The sequence below is a fragment of the Seriola dumerili genome, unplaced genomic scaffold (assembly GCF_002260705.1).
Source record: "Seriola dumerili isolate Sdu_G_001 unplaced genomic scaffold, Sdu_1.0 BDQW01000110.1, whole genome shotgun sequence".
Taxonomy (NCBI): Eukaryota; Metazoa; Chordata; class Actinopteri; order Carangiformes; family Carangidae; genus Seriola; species Seriola dumerili.
This window is the reverse complement of record NW_019174365.1, coordinates 3,532,073-3,554,660: the sequence shown is the minus strand read 5'-3', so window position 1 is coordinate 3,554,660 and position 22,588 is coordinate 3,532,073. Positions and strand designations below refer to the sequence as shown.

Here is a 22,588-nt window from a genome sequence, read left to right as displayed (position 1 = left end):
ATCTGCATGCTGTACATTAACGTGTCTTATAATAAACAATACATTCAGCCTGTTTTTCAGGTTTTGCATTATGTCAAGTGTTACCATCTAATCTTGACTGTTTATAGCCACAGTATGACATGATTATGACATGATAACATCAGATATTATCTATTATATATCAGGTATTTGATGCAATAGTTATACATTTCCATCTCTGCATACAGCAGATCAAATCTTGTTTCCTCCTTTGCTTTTTAGTTGTGTGCTGTTTCCTTACCAGCTGGCTGACAGGTGGACAGCCACCCCTGACATGAGAGGACCTGCTCCGCCCATAATCCTCAGCGCTTTCTTCTGCATCAGAATGGAAATATGAGACTCAGTGACTGAGGCCAGCAAGGAAACAACTTAGAGAGCCAATCAGAGAGCAGCACATCTGGAGGAATCTGTCTGCAGGCCCAGCTGGTAGCACTATGGGAGACAGAAGAGGAGAGGAGCGAGATGTTAGATTCAAAATGGCTGAAGGATTTATAGAAAAGTCTTCAGGTCAAGGGGATGAATATAATATAATCTGGTTATATTTCACTTTGTTTTCTTTTCTTTTTGCCTCTGAAAACTTTCTTTCATGTATTTCTTGAACAAAGAACTTTGAAGGCAACTTTGACCAATGGTTGAACCGTGGTTGGGTTAACACAACTTCTGCCAGATCCGTGTGCAATTGTTTCCGAAGAGTTCAGTGTAATATGTCTCAGTGGTTAAAGATTTGCTATTTGAGTCCACCAAAAGTCAAACAGCAGCTTAAGATGGACCGGCAACAATAACCTCTCCTGACCTTCAATCAAGAAGCAGATCTGTATCTGTCTGATTCCAGTGATAAATGTTTCAACCCACAAGACACTCTCATGTTCTCGAAGGAAAGGGGTTTGGTTGACTGAAAATGCCAGTTAAAACATTTGCAGTTATTTACTGGAAAATGTATGATAAAATGAACAACAGTGGAGCATTTTAATCTCAAGGTAAATTGGTGGTATTGAGTTGCATCTGCTGCCCTGTTCATCACCCTTTACCTCCAGAGTTAAATCAAATTATTCATATTTCTTTATTTTCGAATAAATGTTTTTTTTTATTTATTTAAACAAATCACGTTTCTGAATGTCTATGAAATGCAACTCTTGACAACAGGGCTACGCATAATTGGCTGTTTCATGTGGAATGTGGCAGAATCAAGAGACAAAAGTCTGATGATGTGGAGCTTTGCAGCCATCTTTGATTTCCTACGCCGCCTGTCTGGTCTCTCCAGCTACTTCAAGGCTTTAGCTCCTCAACAAACATGAGAATGTAACTCTGCAGTGAGTGGGAGCTCTGCCATCTTTAAAACACATTTCATCTCACTCGCCCCTCCTCCTCTTTTTGCTCTTTCTATCTCTCCAGTTTGACTCAGGGAAGAGTTGAGGTGAAGCGGTCGGGAGTGTCCAATAATGACTTCTTTTTTTTTGGCACAGAGGGGGAGGACAGAGAACAGGCCTGTCTGTAGGAGGAAAATAAGAGTTGTGCAGTTGTTTGAGAAAGGATCAGTAAACTGTAAGAGAATGGAGCCAGGATGTAACCTGTGCTCATTCTGCGTGGCTCACTGAGCACTAATAAACATGCCTTTACTACAACATGCTGCAAGAAAAAGGACATTAGAATAAAGTAAAATAATTCAGACACAAGCTTTACATATGACGTACAGTATAAAAGCCCAGACAAGCTCAGTAGAGTGAGGAAGTGGTGATCATTTTCCACTCCACCTGTACCACTTTTCTTCATGTTTTCTTCAGGCATTTAAGCATCACAATCATTTTCCTTAGTAGACAAAACCTGCAGGAAATCTCCTTTACAGGGCACAGAATAGGATTTGAGGAGATGATTATCTATATAAATGGTTAAACTATAACTGATTTACTCACATATGCTAAGACACAAGGCTTCTCCTTCTGTGCCACAACGACTTAAACTTCATAAAAAGCTCTCATTCCCTCTATTGTTCTTTCATCTATAGATGTTCTCAGTTAACCATGAAAATTGAGTAAGCGTGCAAGTGTTTAAACATGGAGTACATCACTGCATTTCTCTATAAAATACTTATAGGATTATGTGCTTTACTCACTGGAATGGGCAGTGGGTGTGTAATATTAGGTGTACAAGGGCCACGCTGAGTGTTGTTGGAGCGGTGGTAGAGTAGATGACATGTCTGGTCATGTGGGCAGGTAAGAGCTGCTCAGAGAGAGAGGGAGAGGGTGAGGGGTTGAGACTAGATCTCTCCTTCACACCTGTCTTTTGTCAGACTGGATCTCCAGCAGTATTAGTGCGTTGTATGTGAACCGCTGCATTCCACTGACAGACTTGCTTTTAGTTTGTTCAATATCCAGAAACTCTTAACAGAAAGATCAGATGTAGGGACAGAAACATACTTTTATTTTGACACACAGGGGGAAAATGGTTTGGAAATGCTTGGTGCATATGTGGAAGAAAAAAAAACTGCTTGGCTGCATGTATTGACAAAAACCACACACTACACTAAAATAGCAAAGTTTCCATAAGAATACCTTCCAAATCAATGAAAAATAAGGTTGATATATCTTTTTTTTTTCAATAAATCCGCGCGTAAAAACGACACACTACAGGTCCAATTCCAACAGATCAGCAACGTTTTACTAGATAATCCTAAACTGTCTCTAAAAGAAACTTTTCCTATAAAATCCAACACAGCAGAGAAGACCCAGGCCCTCCCGGTGCCAAATGATGCCCATCTGCGCGCACCAAGACGGACACATTTTTACGCACAAATCTAAACTGCGCACAAAGTTGCACACCGGGCGCCTGTATCTCGGTAGTGACACTCCGGATTCACTGCAGCCCGTAAAAAAGGGAAAAAACGTAGGCCTTCTTCTCCCTTTTAAACCTCGACGCTGTCCACGTCCTCAAAAAGAATGGATCTAATTAAAACGTTGCACTCGTCATCATCGCCAAAGCTTTGCCAAACGGTTTCTGGTGGAGAGGAGGCTGGGAGATGCAGGACCACATGACTGACTCTGAGCTGCAGAGGGATGGGAGTCAGATTGGGTTTCTGCTCTCTGATTGGCCGGTGGGCTGACTTTTGACACGCAGACCAGGGACCCTCCTGCCGTATAAATAGGCCTGATAGAACTTTATTATTCTAGCATCACGGCAGCAGGTTTCTGCTAAGTTTGGAGTTACTCTTGTCACCACAACTGTATGCCTGCCTGAAGGTGGTTTAAAAACAGGGGCTCAGCAGCACAAGGAGTCTGCATGTCTGCGTAGACATGCTCAGCTTTGTGGATACCCGGATTCTGTTGCTGCTTGCAGTAACTTCATACCTAGCATCATGTCAATGTAAGTTTGAATATCTGCTCTTTTTCTCTGTGATGGATATCGTTTTTTTTTCGGGTCCCACTGCTTGAGGATCTTGCGCTTGGCTTTTGTTTTGGACTTACATCAAGGTCAACGTGAAGACAGCTCAAAGCACTGCTGAATTAAACTCATCGGATTGAGCTCGTGCAGAGGATTCTTCACTTTTTCTTTTCCAAGGATACAATTATTATCATTTGATTAGTTCCCGAGAGGGAGAAGTTTCACTCCTGACAAAAAAAAAGTTTTGTCGCTTTGAAAGAGACGTATAAGTAGTCAACCTAGTGTCCTTTCAAAGCTTCTAGTGCATGAAAATAGGCTAAATGTGAATTTTCTTTTAGACATAGGATGAAAAACTTTGTGGGGCGTTGTACACATTGTTCCATCCAGACGTCCAGGGAATGATTCTTTATTATAGGAAAATGCAATGTCTCCCCCTGGTGGCCATGGGTGCAAACATCTACTTGGCACCACTTAATTTTTCTCCTCCCTGAAGAGACAAATGTATTTATCAAATCTTTAGTAGAAATGACAGTAAATTAGAACATATTTAATTATTTTTTATATTTTTAAGCTAAATAGCCTCTGACCCTCTTTACAGCTAATCCTCGCATAGTTTGACATTTGAATCACAGAACCATTTAAAGATAAAGTCACAAAATGCGCATGTAATTTGAAGTCTCCCTGCAACTTTTTCATCAGTATAGCAAATCAAATAGGGAAAATAATAGTCTCACATCACTTTGAAGGTCCAACGGCGCTGCCTTGTGGTCCAGATTGGGCACGACATGTTAGAGTTCATAGGGGGGTCCCAGGTGTGCCAACGCCAGCTGTGACCAGCTGATCCACAGTCAGACAGGTCAGCTGATGTCCACCTGCAGGGAGGTGTAGATGTGAGATACAACCATCAGCCATGAATGAAGGATACAGTCTTCAGATGATCCAAATTAAAACAATTTAACAATTCTGAATAACAACTGTCTTTCTAATTGGACTGAAAGTCACCTTTTTGCCACTTATGCCACTTTTTATAACCTTTGTATGCACCTCTAATAATATTGTATCGATTGTATAGATTTCATACAGTCCCCAGTAACAGGGGTCGGCAGTAGCTGGATAACTATTCCTGTCCCTAGGACATACACTACCTGTTCAGGCCTGTTTGCATCCTTGGGAGCCTTAATATCTGGAATGCTTTTGAACGCTGAGATTCACATTACAGAGTCAGACAGTTTTCTGTGATTCATACACTGTGCACAGACGGCCCTCAGGCACACTATTAGACATGAGCTTAGAAACACTACTCAGCAGGCAGGCAGTCAACAAATAAACAATGTGAGAAGGCTTATTGTTTCAGGCATGAAAGAAAGATTTGTTAGGCATTTCGAGGTACAGTTGTGTAGTTACGTTCTTACAAACTCCGGGCAAAGCGTTTGTGCCACACATGAAGGTTGAGGCCCTGAGTCATACACAGAAAGCCTGACTTTCTATCTCACACTGAATATTCTCTAAGGTGCATTTTTACTTTGAACATAGGGTTATTAAACGCTAACATGGTTTTCTACATGGAGACATTCTGTGTGCAAACTTGTGTAGACTCTTTTTAGACTTTCCATTGCCCTGTAGCAGGACGTTAACACATTGAACAAGTATATAGAGATGGATGGAAATGACATTGTTTCTTTTTCAGGTGACTGTTTTGCTCTAAAATTGCTTATCGTGTTCTAACGGAGTATTCCCTCTTCTCTCCCCACCCTCCTCTTCTCCCTCTTCCTCCTCCTCGTCTCTCCAACGCCACAGACTCGGTTAGTACACACGCATGCAGTTATGAAAGCAACACATCTTAAAGATAGCTTTACCTTGTCACTTTTGCCTGTTGCCTTTTAAACGCTGAGAGCTGCTTCCATGACAGGAGAGACTTGTCGGTTGTCCTTCACCATTTGAGCAATCTCAACGATAGCAGAGTGTCTCCTTTAGGAATTTCAGTCCCCGAACCAAAGTTATTTCTTGCAGTTTTCTCCCTTCCTGTCCACGGATAGGTGAGGGTCCTATTGGCTAAAAGTTTGTGTCAATGAAAGCTAAAACCACCTTGCTGAGGCACCCATGGGGCCTGGCACAAAGGATCCTTTCTGAGGACAGCAGAGAGGGGGCAGAGGGCGGTTTGCTCCTAACAGCTGGCTTTGGGTCAGTTTGGAGTTTTCCTCTGCTTCTTGATCTGGATTTGATTTAGGAAGGGAAAGCTGGTCTCAAACCAGTTAGTAAAGATTGAGGTCTTAAGCTCAGATAAAACTTATAAAAAAATAAATGATTGGATTGTTAATGAATGTAGGACTGAGGCCTGTCTAGTGAAAATGATTCTGCTCATAATTGAGATTGCTTAAAATGAAACACCTCTCAGTGTGGTACAGCTTCAGCAGTAGCATTTTAGTATTTTAAAGGTGCAGTATGCACTGTGTGGTTCTGGTAACTCAGAACTTTTAATGTTCCATGCACTAACATGCTCTTACTGCTCAGAGGTTGTTGAGTCTGGTTTGCATCTCTGTGCACATGTGGATCATTTACTTCAGATGCTCATTGCTCTGTTGTACTTTCATTTTCATTCCTGAATCTGCATGAGCATGTTTTACATATTTTTGATAGTATCACAGAATATTGCATGTGTAGATTTTTTTTTTTGTTCACGCTTATGCAAAAGTTAAGCTGAATGTTCGATATAGCCTACACATCAAATGACCTGAGAAACCCTGAAAAGACTGAATAAATAAATTTTGCATTTATTTATCTTCTTTTCTGTTTAGGGAAGAGTCAAGGTGAGCACATAATGTTTTTCTTATGTGTCATTTAGCACCTACAGTGTGGCATATCAGACATCAAATAAACTAGTTTAGATTAGGAGTACATCTTGTCTCATCACTGAAATGTGTTTTAAACTTGCTTGTCCTCTCACTGTAAGGTCAAGTTTGCTTACATACACATTTTATTGATATATTAACATGAACCAGATCATTTGAATGCAATTCAAATCTGGGTTTTCTGATTTGCTTGGAGTGATATTTAGTTTAGTTCAGATGACACCGGCCTTTTGCTTTGCTAGAGGAACAGTTTGGAGTTGACATGTTGTTAAAGCAATAAGCTGAGCTGAGCCATCTGCTCTGTGTTTTGGTCTGACGGGTGATTTCTCTGCCACAGGGTCCCAGAGGAGAGAAAGGACCTCGAGGTGACAGGGTAAGCTGAACTGAAACTCTGCTGCCTTTGATCAAATATGTGATTTAATTATTCAGTCTAGTATATTTATGAAGCATCTTTGCCACAGTGTTTGTTGACGTCATTTGACCTTTTAACCTAAGTAGGCCACACCCCTTTGTTTACACCACCCATAGCCTTATGGCTGATGATGATAACATTAATATGAACAGATATTATAGGTGATATTCAACAGAGCATTGGACTGATTCATTTTATTGTCAAAAATTATTATTTTTTTACAGTATTACTCTTATCCACTGTTGCTGAAATTAAGTTTATGGTCATTATTTACAATAACACAATTTGCTACAACAGCGGTTCATCTAGTTTATACATCTATAATGCATCTTTTTATTTATGAAATACAAATTGCAAAGTCTTTCAGCTCCTGCAGAATCACAGTGTTTATTTTATAGCAGCATCGTCACCCATCAGCAGTTGTTCCTTCCATAGCAGTCTCAACTCACCACATCATCTGTGTTTTACAGGGTCCTCAGGGCCCAAATGGAAGAGATGGCAAACCCGGACTCCCTGGCCCTTCTGGTCCCCCTGGTCCCCCTGGACTCGGAGGAGTAAGTCCACTACTTATACTTTTAAAATAACCAGCCTAGACTGACAGTGTTTGACAGCAAACATGGTCCAAAAACTTTATATGACAGTATAGCACTGGCTGTAATATGACGTCAGGTGCTTCCTATGATGCAAACTGTGCAGGATAAGTAGCTAAATGTGTCTGTGTGATGCGGAAATCTGACCTGCATTCTGCCCAGTGCGGGCTGCTGTGTCACCCCGACAAGTCCTTTAAAACACATTACAGATGTTTTTTGTTAACCTCTGTTGACCTCACTGCCTAATTAGTGATGCTGTAACCCCATGACCTTTGACCTTTTGTCCTTTACTGCTATGACCTTAAGCCATTATAAAACACAACACATGGGTAATACATAACAAGGTTACTAGTGTTACTATTCAAATATTTATATTTAATATTTATAAGTTTGAAATGTATTTATTTGTTTGATGTTTGATACTTGCAGTTTATGGTAAATCCCTTATAGTTGAAAAGAAGTGCAAATTAATATAGAAAATTTAAACTATGGCATGTTTGAAAAAGTTATTTTTGTTATGGCACAAGTTTAGACCACTGGAACTACATTGACCATTTCATGATTTATTTATTTTTATTAGTCCTGATATGCTATATTATTAGATGAGTATGTATAAATGTATTAATCAGTGGTTTATTTTTGCTTTTCAACAGAACTTTGCTGCTCAGTACGATGGTGTAAAAGCCCCTGATCCCGGCCCTGGACCCATGGTGAGGGCCCCTCTCTTTCTCCCACACACACACACATACACACACACACACACACACAACACTCACACACAAATAGACACACACATAAACACTCACCAAGATGTGTAACACCATTGCACACATTTCCAGACAATCATGTCTATTAATACAGCTGTTATGATATTGTATTGATTATGATGCCGTTTCATTCAGGCTTATGATAAAAATGCTTTAGCGTTGATGACTGATCATTGACTTATTTCTCCTCCCCAGGGTATTATGGGTGCTAGAGGCCCTCCCGGACCTCCTGGACCTCCTGTAAGTGCCAACACCTGCTGAAAATTCACCCTATATAATGATTTGACTTCATCTACTTGACCAATTACTCATGCCCATAACCTCAAGATAAAATCTGCTGTTGCACTTGTAATGCCCTCTACATCATGACTAATTGCTGCGCCTCCTCTAATTCAACAGGGATCCCAGGGACACACCGGACATGCTGGTGAGCCCGGAGAGCCTGGACAGACTGTAAGATCATCCTCCATAATATTCACAATTCTGTAGTTTATTATGTAAATAGAACTGGAAGGATCTGGTGTAGCTTTCCTTGTCAGACTTACTCAGGTGACACCATCTTGATAGTTGAAATCATTTGTCCTCTATTGGATGTTAACTCTCTTGTTTTCTTTCCAAAGGGCCCCGTTGGTCCTCGTGGCCCCCCTGGACCTCCCGGAAAATCTGGAGAGGACGTACGTACATGTTTTATTTTTCTGCAAGCACTTCTCAAGGGCTCTGAGCCGTTGCTGTAGTTTTTTGTTGCTTAAATGTCAAATTGTAAAGTCAGCTTCGTTGACCCACAGGGTAACAATGGCAGACCTGGCAAGCCCGGAGACAGAGGTGCCCCCGGCCCTCAGGTAAGAGATTTTCATCAAACCATGGACAATGATACACAAACAGATACAAACAGATGGTGTGAATATTGAATATGTCACACTAAGATTGTCTTTGCTTGAATTGCAGGGTGCTCGTGGATTCCCCGGAACCCCTGGACTTCCAGGAATGAAGGGACACAGAGTGAGTGTTGATCTTTTCCTGTGCTTGACCTGAACTTTACCTGCTCACCTGAGTCCCACGTGTTTGAATTAAAAATCTATTCCAAAGCAGAATGAAATGGAGGAAAAGACGCACCTGTGCTGTGCATAGTGCCCCGTAAAGTGCACCACTGGGAGACATTATGGCTGCCACCGAAGATTTTTTAGTCGCTGTCTTGCACGGGGACTCCTCATGAAAAATGAGAGAGTGAATGGATTGACAGATAATAGCAAGCATTACTGCTGGCATCTCTGAGGTCACTTCATGGTGTCTTCCATATAAGCAAGAGCCAGATGTGAATCCCCCTCTGAGACTACCTTTTAGGATAAATAATCTTTGTTGATGGGGAAGTAACTTCTCACATGAGGCTTTGGATATTCTCCCGTGTATACCCACAAAGCAACTCCCCTCTTGTCTAAAAAGGATCCATATCTCCTCAGCTTGTCCCTACTATATGATATATGGTTGGCCTGACCTCTATAAATATCTTCAATCATCACTTTCTCTCTGTGTTTCAGGGTTACACTGGTCTGGATGGACGCAAGGGAGAGCCTGGTGCCGCTGGCGCCAAGGTAAGAAGTGCACCTTCCTCATGACTGCAAAAACAAATGCACCTACTAATAGCCTACTGAAGATATCATAGGTGTACCACTGATTTTAGTCCACAGTTTGCTCTTGATGAGCAAATTTAGCAACCTCTCAAGAGAGAAGAGTTGTCTATTGTAGTTTCTACAAAGATACATGTTTAAGAATATTGCAACAGGAATAATAAAATACACACTCAAGCCAGAATACAGTGTGGCATTACCAACTGTTTTTTTAAGCCTCACTTGCTACAGTCAATGTCTCTATTTGACCTATTAACCCATATAACACTGAGACCCTTCCAGATGCCTCATCACCCTAATCCACCCTCTCCTGCTTCTCCTATAGGGTGAGCCTGGTGCCCATGGAGCTGCTGGAAGCCCTGGACTGGCTGTAAGTATTTGACCAAGTTCAAGATTCACCATTTATGACCAAAACCTTGGTAAAAAAAATGCAGTCCATCATAATTAGGTCCCACAAGTAATCACCATTATCAAAATTTAATCATAGAAACCTTCACATTTCCCACTTGTATTATTGTAGTAAAGACATTTTTCTCATCACTTCTGTTTTTCGTGTATCCTCCCTTTAGGGATCTCGTGGTCTGCCTGGTGAGAGAGGTCGTGCTGGCCCTGCTGGCCCTGCTGGTGCTCGTGGTGCTGATGGCAATGTTGGACCCGCTGGCCCTGCTGTGAGTGATGGCACTTTCATCCCCTTTGTGATAGTGAAATGAATCATTTTTGTGAATATCAAACTCAAGAAATACCTACCCATCCAGAATGTACTTCAACACTGGTATCTTATTGTATAAATTATAATATGTAATGTTATACCCAGGGCCTGATGAAGGGCCCTATCAGACAAAAAACATTTTTAATCTTTGACCTTAATGTGAACTTTGACCTGTATGGCATAAATTCTGATCTCATGGCTACTGCTCCTCTACTCAGGGTCCCCTTGGTGCTGCTGGTCCCCCAGGTTTCCCCGGTGGCCCCGGACCTAAGGTGGGTGTGATCACAAAATGAGACAAATCTCATTAACATACAGTGTAACCATCTTTCAGAGACATGTACTCTCTGTTACTTCAAATCTGTTTGATGCACTGTCACTATTCATCAGTGTTCACCATCTCAATATCTCCTCACACAATGTCCCCAAGGCGATTTCTCATATATAACATATGTAACAGCTCCAGTAACTCTTGACTGTTCATTTTGATAATACAGTAAATAGTCCATACATTGCAAACACTCACATTTAAGATATTACTTAAATCACTTAAAAACACACTTCTATGACATTGTTTCAATTGCCAGTGCTGCTTTTGCCATAACACAATTATACATCAGGTGTTAATGACTATGAATGTGTCTCAACTTTTTACAGGGAGAGATTGGACCTGTTGGAGCTACTGGCCCATCTGGACCTCAGGGATCTAGAGGAGAGCCCGGTCCCAATGGCGCTGTTGGCCCCGTTGGCCCCGCTGTAAGTAAACAAAGATGTCCCCAGCATTTGTGACCTGGTCTGCAGAAATTGTTAACAAACACATGTCCTTTGGTGAAATTGTTAGATTATGTTTATATGTGCTTTAAAGCAGTACCATCAGTGATTGAGATCTATAAGCAATGCTGTCCAAAGAAGTTATTGTAATTTAGTTACATTATCACATATTCCATATTATAATGTATTGGAGTAAAACTCTTAGCCTAGTATTAGAGTTTCATAGTCATCTTTCTTTTTTGTGCACTAATTTATTCTTCTAAAAAGCCAATATTAAAGCCATGAAATATAAGCCATTAAATATTAAAGCTGTATTTTTTGTTGCAGTGCATATTTCAGTCTTCAGATTCTCTAATTTCTTGTTCTTTCACTCTAGGGTAACCCTGGTGCTAATGGCCTGAATGGAGCCAAGGGAGCTGCTGTAAGTACTCAAGTTGTTTCCAGTGCATAGGTCAAAAGGTCATCTAGGGTCACACATGTTATGAGAATCAGGCCTCTACCATGATGCCCAACACAACACATAAATAATGAGGTTGTTTCAACTACAACGTGTAATATAATATAATATAATATAATATTTTCTCTTATCTAATATTTATTTTAATAACATCTAGTAAAAGTATATATTTTTTAGATCAAGTAAAAGTGATGTTTGAATTCAAGCTGCTAACTGATGCTCACCTGTCTGTCATGGCTGTCATTTAGGGTACCCCTGGTGTTGCTGGAGCTCCTGGCTTCCCCGGACCAAGAGGAGGACCTGGACCTCAGGGACCTCAGGGTGCTACTGGACCTAGAGGCCTGGCTGTGAGTCCACAAACATTCACAAAAAACATATATATCCTCTTATAAGCATATAGATGTACACATACACTCTCATATGAAGAAACACTCACACTAATTACACAGGTAATTGTTCTTTTTATTTATTGTATCTGTTTGTGTTTTAGGGAGATCCTGGTGCTCAGGGTGTCAAGGGAGATGGTGGTCCCAAAGGAGAGCCTGTAAGTTCATATCCTGTTCATGTTTGTGAGTTAGAAATTTTACCACACTGTCCGTGAAGACGTCTGTGCACACTGTCCATGACTGCTGGCCCTCACCTTCTCTGTTTGCCTTCTTCAGGGTAACTCTGGACCTCAGGGAGCCCCCGGACCTCAGGGTGAGGAGGGCAAGAGAGGACCCACTGGTGAGCTTGGTGCCACTGGCCCTGCTGGCAACCGTGGAGCTAGAGTGAGTACCAGACCACCATTTTTGCTGGATGGTGTTGTATCCATACAGATCCACATCCACAGCCATGTTACCTGGATCACCTGTTAATGCCTGTGTGTCTCCTATAGGGCGCTTCTGGCAGCCGTGGTATGCCTGGCTCTGAGGGAAGAACTGGTCCCATTGTAAGTTCTTTAATGAAAAAATCTTGCAACATAAAAGATTAAATTTACTTACTTCCAAACATAGTCAACATTCAGCCATGTGGTGAGACTTTCTTCTTCTCCTTCTCCTAGGGTATGCCTGGTGCCCGTGGTTCCACTGGTTCAGCTGGACCTCGTGGACCTCCCGGAGATGCTGGTCGTGCTGGTGAGCCTGGCCCAGCTGGTCTCAGGGTGAGTCTTTTTTGCTAAATTCACTTTTCGAAACAGTAACAGGGATCTGATCTCAGTGTGAACACTCTGAGACTAGTAATTCACAGAGACACATGAAAGGGAGAATAGGCCTGTGGCCAATTCAGATAGCTGAATTAGAACAGCTTGGAGCAGTGGTGTTGTAATGGCTTCAGTACAAGACTGTTGTCTGATGTGATTTGCCTTGTGTGGGCGATTGAGCCCAAGGTTTTGGTGAAAGCTAGTTTGCTCAAGGGGTCAGCTGTAACAGTACAAATTAATTGCAATCCATACATCTTAATGACTGATGATTGTTTATCTTCCACAGGGTCTCCCAGGAAGCCCCGGAAGCTCTGGACCCCCAGGAAAGGAGGGACCTGCTGTAAGTAAACCTGAATTTTGCACTCAAACAAATTTTACTTACAAACACAACTCCATTGGTCTCATTCTGTAATGTTTATCGCCATATTTGCTCAGAAAATACAGTTAGCATCACTTCCTTTGTTACTCCCTGTTTCCTCCTCCAGGGTCCTGCTGGACAAGATGGCCGCACTGGACCCCCTGGCCCTACTGGACCTAGAGGCCAGCCTGGAAACATTGGCTTCCCCGGACCCAAAGGACCTTCTGTAAGTAAAAACAAAACCGAGAGTGGAGAATGAGCACTTTGAATGGTATCACTTCTTTTGTCTTTTATCATAACTTGTGTTTAACCTGCATTCTACCTCCTTCAGGGCGAGCCTGGCAAGCCTGGTGAGAAAGGAGCCACTGGCCCCACTGGACTGAGAGTAAGTGAACAAAAAAACATGTATAATATACATATACTTTCTATAACAATATAGAACATGTTAATATCCATGTTATCCATCCACATATCCATCATGTTCCTATCTTTGTTTTTTAGGGAGCCCCTGGAGCTGATGGTAACAACGGAGCTACTGGCGCTATGGGACCTGCTGTAAGTGTCCTTATATATATGAAGCAGCATTCATTTTATGATGCGATTTTCTTACTGTAAACATCAGTGTGGCATTTTTAACAATGGTCTTCTCTCTTTCTCCCTACAGGGCGGCCCCGGTGACAAGGGAGAGCAGGGACCTTCTGGAGCTCCTGGCTTCCAGGTTTGGATCCATCATCATTTTCTATATAGATTGTAAAAGGCTTCTATTGTGCCACCCTATACTCAGGAGAAGTTTTTATCAGCACCAGAAAACTGACTTCCTCACCTCCTTCTGTTGATCCCCTTGGTGCTGATGTTGTGGCTTGATATTTTCAGGGTCTGCCCGGACCCGCTGGACCCGCTGGAGAGGCTGGAAAGGCCGGAGACAGAGTAAGTGATACACAAACACACACCAGGTTCTTCCATAATATGTAGTAAATCAGAAAAACTGTAGATCTAGCTTTACATCTCTAATCAACCGTTGATGTCTCCATAGGGTATCCCTGGAGACCAGGGAGTTGCTGGACCTGCTGGTTCCAAGGTGAGTTCACCTGACCGTGCCTTTGTTTTCCAGAGTGCATGCAGTGCCACTGAAGGTTCACACACTTACAGAGCCTTCCTTAGATTCCACGTATATAATGTGTAGAATAAAGCAAACACACTATAAACCATCTTATAGTAGCTGAAGACATTATATTGACCTCATCTGTGTGTGTTCCTCCAGGGAGAGCGTGGTAACCCTGGTGCTGCCGGAGCTTCTGGCGCTCAGGGACCCATTGGAGCCCGTGGACCCGTTGGAGCCCCTGGAGCTGATGGTGGCAAGGTAAGATGATGTGCCATGGCTGAACCAGCCAGGGACACTGAAAGAAGCAAAGGTTAAAGATGAAAGTGTTGAGTACAGAAATGCGAGTTTACTGCCATCCGGTCAGTGCTGTAGAAATGTTATACATAAAGTACGCTTTGGTGCTTATTGAAGTGTCTGTGTTTTATATAAAAATGAACCATAAAAATGAACCGTGTGGTCTGTTTCCAGGGAGAGCCTGGTGTTGCTGGAAATGCTGGTGGCCCTGGACCTCAGGGACCTGGTGGCATGCCTGGTGAGCGTGGAGCCGCTGGTCCTCCTGGACCCAAGGGAGAGAAGGTAAGTTCCAAAAATCAATCACCTGCAAATTTAGCAGGCGTTTATCCCTCAAAATAACTCAAGGTTGCTAATGAGAACATATTTCGTCTCTATCATTCTGTGTCTTCCACCCTCTCCCTCTCCCTCTCCCTCTACAGGGAGAGAATGGACACAGAGGCCCTGATGGCAATGCTGGCAGAGATGGTTCCCGTGTAAGTTTAACTCTCTAATCCTAAACTCAGCAAAATGATATAAAAATTGTAGCCATTCATTCAGGTAGTTTGAGTGTAGCAGCCACAGCCTTGTTCTTAGTGCCCTCTCCTCTCTCTTTCTAGGGTCTGCCTGGACCTGCTGGACCTCCTGGACCCACTGGAGCCAATGGTGATAAGGTAAGTAGGTGATGCGTGGACGTTATTTACCACAATACAAATCACTGACAGAAACCACCAAAATGTGTGTGTTTAGGATTTACACTGCAAATACAGACAAATATCGTGGGGCCTTTGTGTGACCTAAATATGGCTGCCACCGTCGTTATTCAAGATGGCTGACTCCTGTAGTAGTGACCTACAAATGAAAGTCATTAACACATGTTGTTGATGTCAAATCACTGGTTTACTTTAATGGCAGACACCTTATCTTTGGACATCCCACTCCTCTGTATCACTAATTGCAATTGCCCCCAGTGTAGCAAGGTGTCTGAAGCTAGAACCTCAATACTGCCACCTGATGGCTGTTTTATAATATTACACCAATGGCTCACCCACCTGGTAATAACATAGATGCAGAAAACAACTTTGATACATTTTAAATGTTTTTTTTTTAATGCAAGTTGTCAGTCAAGGTTACATATTGCAGTGATTTTACAGTGATGTTTCCTGACTTTTTATTACCTGTCGGCCCAGGTAGCAGGAACATACGACAACACTGATAATAGATTTGGCATCAAAATGGCAAAATAGATCATTAAAGCCATTTGCCATTTGAATCAGCATTTATATAAGCAACTTAATTTTGCAAATTCATTTATACTTGTTGATTTGGTTTTCAAATTTACTATTGACCTGCTGCTATTAGCATGTAGCATATAGCATATCTGTTATTTGAGTATTTCATACAATGCTGATGTTAAAAAAAGATTTTGCACATGCATATAAATTTATGGACAGATTGGTTTACTCATTAATCGATAGATGGATGGAACAATGCTGAGCTGATGAAACACTCACTTTCTTCTCCTGCAGGGTGAGAGCGGTGCCTTCGGACCTGCCGGTCCCGCTGGACCTCGTGGAGCCTCTGTAAGTGGCTGCGCTTCACTTCATCATAACAAATATTATCCGCAGTGTCTTATTCACCCTATGACCTGTTGATATAAATATCAAATGAAGACCTTAACACAACATAGAGCTCTTATGTACAGTCTAAACAGTCTATCTGACCGACTGCCTTTTGTCCACAGGGAGAGCGTGGAGAGGTTGGACCTGCTGGAGCTCCCGGATTCGCTGGACCCCCTGTAAGCCAGCAGCCCATCACCTTACAATACAATATACCATATGCAAATCCTGTTTAACAAGCACTATCAACATACAAATACATATACACACAATTGCCCAGATATTGACCCAGCCATGTTCCTCCCCCTCCATACAGGGTGCTGATGGTCAGCCTGGAGCAAGAGGAGAGCGTGGACCTGGTGGAGGAAAGGGAGAACTTGGCCCCGCTGGCCCTGCTGGACCCGCTGGACAGTCTGGACCTGCTGTTAGTACCATTCACATTGGACACACACATGATATTTGCATTGCCTTTTGGCAGAAATAGTCTGACTGCGATACTGTGGGTCTGACATACAAGATTCAGCATAGGGAGCAGCAGAAAGTTCATCAGACCTCAGACAGAAATTTAACATTGGATCAGAATGATGTAGTGAGAAAAATCTTTTCATATAGTATTAGCTTTGCATTTAGATGCCATTAAACCCCAGTGGGATTTTAGTTTATAAGTTATCATGAGATTTGGGTAATTCTAATATGAAATGTTATTTCTGACTTCTTCTTCTGTGTATCTAGGGTCCCTCTGGACCTTCTGGACCTGGTGGTGCCCGTGGAGACACTGGTCCTCCTGTGAGTATTGAAACATTAAAAACCTCCTGATCACACTCATTACATCCATAAAACATGAAAGCATATATAAACACAAATGTACACACTTACACACACACATTAGCTCTGCAGGCCTCATTAGCTCTTTCAAGGTAGTGAAATGTGACAGGTTTTGTTTTTGCTATATTTTTTTAGCTGTTCTTCATGGTCAGAAAATACTCTTACCATATTTCTGATGTCCACTGACACACACACATAGACACACACAAACAGATACACCACATGTTCTCAATGACAGCTGTATAACCTTCAATTGTGTGTGTGTTTCTAATGTCAGGGTCTGACTGGTTTCCCTGGTGCTGCTGGCAGAGTTGGTGCTGCTGGTCCCTCTGTGAGTATTGATTTTATATTTACACTTATTAGTAAACACTAAACACTAGCTACTCTGCATGTTAATGAATCAGAGCCACGGCCAAACCTGTCTTCTTAATTATCATACATTCTACTCTTGCACCCAACACACACTTACACATTTGACATTAACCCACTCTCTTCCTCTTTAGGGTATTGTTGGACCTCCTGGTGCTGCTGGTCCCGCTGGTAAGGATGGTCCTCGTGGTCTCCGTGGTGACTCTGGTCCTGCTGGTCCTAGTGGAGAGCAGGGTATGGTTGGACCACCTGGTCCAGCTGGAGATAAGGGACCCTCTGGAGAGGCTGGCCCACCTGTAAGTTATAGCTAATTCTTTTAAAAACTATGAGACTATAGAACACAAAAACATAACTGATCGTATGTCTTTATTGCATACCTATAGTCCCTTAGTTCATCCTCAATGCATTTATACTTGTCCTGTGTGCTTAGGGTGCACCTGGTGTTCCTGGATCTATCGGTCCTCTTGGTATTCAAGGATTCGTTGGTCTGCCTGGTACTAGAGGAGATCGTGGTTCCCCTGGTGGTGCTGGTGCTCTGGTAAGTAGTAGTACAGCCCAAAATGTTCACCTGTGCAACGACCATCTCAGAGCCATGTTATATATTTTGATTATATCATTCGAACCAATGAAAGCCTTCATCTTCAACTTGATGGAGTTGTCCCAAATATGTAGTGGCAGCTGAATTGGTTTTATTTTAAACAATAAATACAACAACAAATAGACAACTCTGTATGTGTATTTTTAAAAACATAACATACTGTACCATATGCAGTATGAAGCCTTAGATTATATTTGACCCTCTTCTCTGCATCCTATCACAGGGAGAGGCTGGTAGAGTTGGACCTGCTGGTCCCCCTGGAGCCCGTGGTCCCCCTGGCAACATTGGCCTGCCTGGTATGACCGGACCTCAGGGAGAGGCTGGACGTGAGGTAAGGCTTTAACAACTAGTGCAATGACCTGTAATACTGACCAGTGTTCAGGTGTGGAGAGAGTACTAAAATATCCCAAGTAGAGGTCAATTAACTTAAATGTTACTTACTCTTAGAAGGGGTACGATTACTTTGTTGAAATTTACTCCTGCACAAAAACACTTTTGAACAAATTTTTGAAGATCAGTCCATGCACTCAAAACAACCTGAGTCTCATATAAAGATATAACAGAAACCATTATGTAAACTATAACATTCTTTGCCATCCGCAGGGTAACGCTGGTAACGATGGACCTCCTGGTCGTCCTGGTATTCCTGGATTCAAGGTAATGTCTCATACACTTTAAAGCATGTTTGTATACAAAATACAGACACACACACACACACACACACACACATACACACATATACAGTATAGTATGATTATAGGGACATGAGACCTTTCCCACCATGCTTAGGGAGACCGTGGTGAGCCCGGACCTGCTGGTTCCATGGGACTGGCTGGTGCCCCCGGACCTGCTGGACCCACTGGAGGTGCTGGCAGACCTGGAAACCGTGGAGAGGCTGTAAGTGCAGACAGCGACCTGTTTAAATTTGCACTGAGAGATCAGCAAACGACATCAGCTAATATACAATTGTCTGCTTACCTTACTCATCTTTTTACTCTTATCTTTCATGTCTTTAGGGCCCCGGAGGTCCCGCTGGACCTGTTGGCGCTGCTGGAGCTAGAGGAGCTGCTGTAAGTACACTATAGGATAGTAATAATAGAGCACAGACTATTTAAAAGTTCACCAATGTTATTATATCTGCCCACATTCATAGCACATAGCACATGACATGTGAGCATGAAAATTGTATTCTTTTGAAACAACATATTGTTTCTGACTCTGTGCATGTATGTGTGTATGTGTGTGTGTGTGTGTTATAGGGACCTGCTGGACCCCGTGGTGAGAAGGGAGTTGCTGGAGACAAGGGAGAGAGAGGCATGAAGGGACTGCGTGGACATCCTGGTCTCCAGGGAATGCCTGGACCTTCTGTGAGTGACTGCACACCATCATGATGCACATGTAAACATACAGCAACATATGCTTCATTAATACACTCACTACATTGTCATTTAATGATGCACTTTCTCTCTCCTCAGGGACCCTCCGGTGACACTGGAGCTGCTGGAGCTAATGGACCTTCTGGACCCAGAGTGAGTGGGATCCTAATTACTCACAATACACCAATAGTTTTCTTGCCGTACATGATGCAGGATTTCACAAAAGAGACACAAATGTTTGAATGCATGGTGTGATGATCTCTTCTTCAGGGAGCTTCTGGACCCCACGGACCCGCTGGTAAGGATGGAAGAGCTGGTGGACATGGTACTATTGGCTCTCCTGGTGCTCGTGGACCCCCTGGATACGTTGGACCTGCTGTAAGTACATCTTTATTTGCTTAGACATATCATTTTGCAAACTGGACAATTTAGCTCTACTGTACACCGATGGATCATCTGTAAAGGACCAATCTGCAATTAAATCCACCCTCTTGTCCATTTTAGGGTCCTCCTGGACCTCCCGGTCTGCCCGGACCTCCCGGCCCCGCTGGTGGTGGATATGATGTCTCCGGATATGATGAGTACAGAGCTGATCAGCCCGCTCTGAGAGCCAAGGACTACGAGGTTGATGCCACCATCAAGTCCCTCAACACCCAGATTGAGAACCTGCTCACCCCTGAGGGATCCAGGAAGAACCCTGCCCGCACCTGCCGTGACATCAAGCTCAGCCACCCCGACTGGAGCAGCGGTAAGCTCAACTTCATAGCACCGTGGGGTTAATATACCCCAATATTTAGTAAGGTTTATATTTCTTATTTCATCTTGGAACAAAAACACTGAAATGCTGTTTTCCCATCAATTTAACTCTCTTCTCTTCCTATTATGTAGGTTTCTACTGGATTGACCCCAACCAGGGATGCATCAATGACGCCATCAAGGTCTTCTGTGACTTCACCACCCGCGAGACCTGCATCTATGCCCACCCTGAGAGCATCGCCCGCAAGAACTGGTTCAGAAGCACCGAGGGCAAGAAGCACGTCTGGTTCGGAGAGACCATCAACGGCGGTACTGAGGTGAGATTGGAGTGGGCTTAAGTTGAAATGAACATGGCTTCAGCACCACACAAGACCAGAAAACAACAGTTGTAATATTTTCTATATATGAAATAATATAGGAAATACTTACTGTTTTTCTTTCCTTCCTGCAGTTTACCTACAATGATGAGACCCTCAGCCCCCAGAGCATGGCCACCCAGCTCGCCTTCATGCGCCTCCTGTCCAACCAGGCTAGCCAGAACATCACCTACCACTGCAAGAACAGCGTTGCCTACATGGATGGCGAGAGCGGCAACCTGAAGAAGGCCGTGGTGCTCCAGGGCTCCAACGATGTGGAGCTGAGGGCCGAGGGCAACAGCCGCTTCACCTTCTCCGTGCTGGAGGACGGCTGCACTGTGAGTAGCTCTTTGCTTCACTGTCATTCTTCCTCATGAGAGTAGAAAGGGTTCTGTTGATGAACAGTAAAATTAAGGCAATTTTGGTTAGATGAGACGAAGCTGTCTTAAAGATGTGTAATTTATATCCTTTTGCAACATTACACTATTCTGAAATTCTCCCTTTTCTCTCCTCTTCCCCTGCAGAGACACACTGGCGAGTGGAGCAAGACAGTGATTGAGTACAGAACAAATAAACCATCTCGCCTGCCCATCCTCGACATTGCACCTTTGGACATTGGTGGAGCTGATCAGGAGTTTGGTTTGGACATTGGCCCAGTCTGTTTCAAATAAATAGACTCATGATAAATTAACACCAAAAAGAGAGAAAGAACGAAAAAACAAAATCTCTGCCCTTCTTTCTGTGTTGTTTTTTTTATACTGAATGCTGATTTCTCTCTGCGCATCCACTTGCTTAAGATGGGCAACTATCGGAGAGGACTGAACGGACTGAACGGAGCGTTTGTGCAATGCAAATTAATACAGCAACCCAAAGGGACGCGGGAAAACACCTTGTTGTGGGACATCATGTCATCCTTTTGTAAAAAATAAAAGAAGTGTAATAAAAACGCTGAAAGTATGCATCACTTTGTGGTCTTTGTATATCTTCCAAAGAGGAGGTTTAAAACCACAATTTCCATGAAAAAAGGTTTAAACTACCTCATGCCTGTACCTAAAGAAAATACTATTGACAAAACTTGGGTCCACAACCGAGATGTTATGACTTCTAATGCTTCAAGGTTTGTCCCGTATCGGAAGGTGCTCAGTTACTTGAAGCAGAGATCTATGGTGCTAATATGCAGCTGTGGAGCAAACCACTTTTTACTGTATTACTTTGTATTGACCTTTGAGGAGTCTTACATTCATCCCCTGATGCTCCCCCACTTTAAGCAGGTGGAATGTTCCTAAACCTAATGTCTGGTTTTTGTTTTGTTTTATTTTGTTTTGTTCTTCTTTTTTTTTTTTTGTCTAGAAGTTTTTTTTTTTTTTGTTTTGGTTTTTTGTTCAGGCTTTTTTACTCTTCAAATCCCACACCCAGTGTTCATACTGACAGCACATATTTCATCCAATTCTGAATGGTTTTTAGGCGGCCTCTCTCTCTCAAAAAAATGACACCACAAAGTCTATTGTACCTATTTTGTATATGTGAGATGTTTAAATAAATTGTGAAAAGTTCTGAAATAAAGCATGTCCAATGTTCCAAAACACACTACTCAGTGACTTAAGTGCTTTCATGTTTTAATGACACTATTGAAGGTGTGTCACTGTATTTTGGTTCTAGTTTGGCTGATGATTTACATATCATCACTGACTTAAACATCTTCCTATTGTGGAAGCACAGCCATATCCTGATTTACCTTCCCCCCTTTATCTTGCTTTTCAACGGTACATCCAATTTTAATGTACAGTTTTACAAATTTCTGTTTACACTGTCCATGCCAATGTGTGATTACTAACGTGCATTGTTTCTTGTAAATATGCATCCTCTTATGTTGCCTTTTCTTGCATAATACAGCTATTGCATCCAAATAAATTTCTGTGATTTGGATCAAGGCTTGAATTGCAGTGATGCATGCACATGGATCTTAGTTAGATTCAATATGGGGACATGGCATTTCTACAGAAATTACTTGTTTTGTTGAGTTCAGTGTGTTGAGGGAACTGGGACACGCAGAATTTGTGAAAACTAATTTAATAATATCTCCGCATGTAGAGGCAGCTCTGTTCGAGGTGAATTGAAGGTATTCACACATAAAAGGTCACCTGCAGCACTTTCAATAACCACTAGAGGGCAGTGTGGCATTTTTCTATTAGCATCCCTGCTTTATGCA

At 42.5% G+C, this 22,588-nt stretch overlaps 1 protein-coding gene across 1 annotated transcript; it reads left to right on the top strand.

The window, feature by feature from the left end:
• Positions 1-3,171: 3,171 nt before the first annotated feature.
• Positions 3,172-21,966, top strand: col1a2 (collagen type I alpha 2 chain). The gene is made up of 50 exons (XM_022747000.1): positions 3,172-3,375; positions 5,191-5,195; positions 6,580-6,615; positions 7,125-7,208; positions 7,898-7,954; positions 8,207-8,251; positions 8,411-8,464; positions 8,632-8,685; positions 8,797-8,850; positions 8,957-9,010; positions 9,547-9,600; positions 9,962-10,006; positions 10,206-10,304; positions 10,564-10,617; positions 11,000-11,098; positions 11,490-11,534; positions 11,819-11,917; positions 12,061-12,114; positions 12,233-12,340; positions 12,448-12,501; positions 12,613-12,711; positions 13,037-13,090; positions 13,236-13,334; positions 13,440-13,493; positions 13,610-13,663; positions 13,773-13,826; positions 13,982-14,035; positions 14,142-14,186; positions 14,370-14,468; positions 14,679-14,786; positions 14,924-14,977; positions 15,101-15,154; positions 16,010-16,063; positions 16,225-16,278; positions 16,416-16,523; positions 16,832-16,885; positions 17,202-17,255; positions 17,428-17,589; positions 17,724-17,831; positions 18,115-18,222; positions 18,495-18,548; positions 18,681-18,788; positions 18,908-18,961; positions 19,151-19,258; positions 19,367-19,420; positions 19,538-19,645; positions 19,772-20,015; positions 20,156-20,340; positions 20,475-20,717; positions 20,904-21,966. The coding sequence occupies exons 1-50, from the start codon at positions 3,306-3,308 to the stop codon at positions 21,048-21,050; spliced, it is 4,059 nt and encodes a 1,352-aa protein (XP_022602721.1). The 5' UTR covers positions 3,172-3,305; the 3' UTR covers positions 21,051-21,966.
• The last annotated feature ends 622 nt before the right edge of the window (positions 21,967-22,588 follow it).

Bases quoted from the DNA above. Each gene is read 5' to 3' on its own strand.
- col1a2 (XM_022747000.1), top strand. From the start codon at position 3,306: ATGCTCAGCTTTGTGGATACCCGGATTCTGTTGCTGCTTGCAGTAACT. The intron at 8,252-8,410 runs GTAAGTGCCAAC...CTAATTCAACAG, and splicing joins CCGGACCTCCTGGACCTCCT to GGATCCCAGGGACACACCGG. The intron at 13,091-13,235 runs GTAAGTAAACCT...TTCCTCCTCCAG, and splicing joins CAGGAAAGGAGGGACCTGCT to GGTCCTGCTGGACAAGATGG.